Raw genomic sequence first — 1,304 nt, 5'->3', positions numbered from 1 at the left:
TCAATCTCGCGACCTCCTCACGGATTCCCTCAGCATATTTGGGCCTAATGCTTCACATCTTTTGTCTCATAGGCTTAGCATCTTATCTCATGTGTAAATGATGACATGCGAATCCTGGATCTAATCCTGTGACATCCTCGATCACCCACACAAATACATCCTTATTTTTAGACATAAACTACACTAATTTATTCCTCCACTCCTCAGGCAAACTAGAACCTACTGACGTGAACTTTTCCTCCTCTCTTTCTCTTAAATTCACTATTTCTATCTCATCAAGGGTCTTCGGCCCCACCACCGGCTCAGCCTCCCATTCCACGGAGACACACTGTAATTGCTATGCTTGCCTTTTCCTAGGGTGCAATGTATTTCCCTCTGACCCGCGGACTAACCTCTTCACTGTACTCTGATGACTGTTCTTGGCCGTCACCTGATCTCTGCGGACATCGTATGTCCCGGTTGGGGTAGGAAATCGGATCACTTGGTAGTAGGTGGAGGGGACCACTTTCATCTCATGAATCCACGGCCTTCCTAATATGGCATTGTACTGCGAATCAGCATCCACCACCTTGAACCAGGAGAACACTGTAATTGGTCCTGTGGTCACTGGGAGCAGAAGCTCCCCCAGAGGTTCAGTCATGCTTCCATTGAACCCATATAAGTTTATCTGCAAGGGCCTCAGCTGCCTCCTTTCTATCTTCATTTCCTCCATTGTCCCTCTAACCAACAAATCCACAACGTTGCCACAGTCAATTAGTACCCTTTTCACCATGTAATTTTCCATTGCCACTGTGATTACCAACGCATCTTCATGCGGGGAGTCCACTGCCTGGAGGTCCGCATCGGTGAACACTATGCTACCCCTTCCACTCGTAGACCATGGTGTTGACCGAGAATAATTTGATGCCTCGTGAACCTGTTGTATGCTCGCAGTTCATCTTATCTTATCTCGGTGGGCATTGTGACTCAGAAACTCTCCACTGAAAATCACATTGATCGTTCCCAATATCCTCCCTTGATTTGGTGCTTGCTCTGTTTTCTCCTCCTCCATTGTAAATTCCTTCAACAACTCCTTCCCTATCATCTTTTGAATTAACCACCTCAGCGCGTAACAGTCATCCGTCTCATGGTTATGCAGCTGATGGTAGGCGCAATAAAGCTTGCCTTGCATTTCCGCTGGCTTGGTTCGCGGCCCCTCATACCCCTGTAGATTCTAAATTAAAGGCAATATCTTGCTCAATGGCCTGTTCAGCTGCACTTGTTCTGCTTCCCGGTAAGGCTTTCTTTCTCGGTTTTCCCTCCTG

The 1,304-nt window shown here is 47.2% G+C and overlaps 1 protein-coding gene across 1 annotated transcript; it reads right to left on the bottom strand.

The window, feature by feature from the left end:
- Window positions 1–337: 337 nt before the first annotated feature.
- On the bottom strand, window positions 338–784 carry LOC147486207 (uncharacterized). Its single transcript, XM_086573678.1, has one exon. The coding sequence runs from the start codon at window positions 782–784 to the stop codon at window positions 338–340; it is 447 nt and encodes a 148-aa protein (XP_086429804.1).
- Between the last annotated feature and the right edge of the window lie 520 nt (window positions 785–1,304).

The sequence above is a fragment of the Coptis chinensis genome, chromosome 7, assembly GCF_015680905.1.
Source record: "Coptis chinensis isolate HL-2020 chromosome 7, ASM1568090v1, whole genome shotgun sequence".
Classification (NCBI taxonomy): domain Eukaryota; kingdom Viridiplantae; phylum Streptophyta; class Magnoliopsida; order Ranunculales; family Ranunculaceae; genus Coptis; species Coptis chinensis.
Note: the sequence above shows the minus strand (reverse complement) of the source record. Positions and strands in the feature narration are given on the sequence as shown.

What these genes read in the sequence shown, in the direction of transcription:
- LOC147486207 (XM_086573678.1), bottom strand. Translation starts at nt 784, where the DNA reads ATGGAAAATTACATGGTGAAAAGGGTACTAATTGACTGTGGCAACGTT.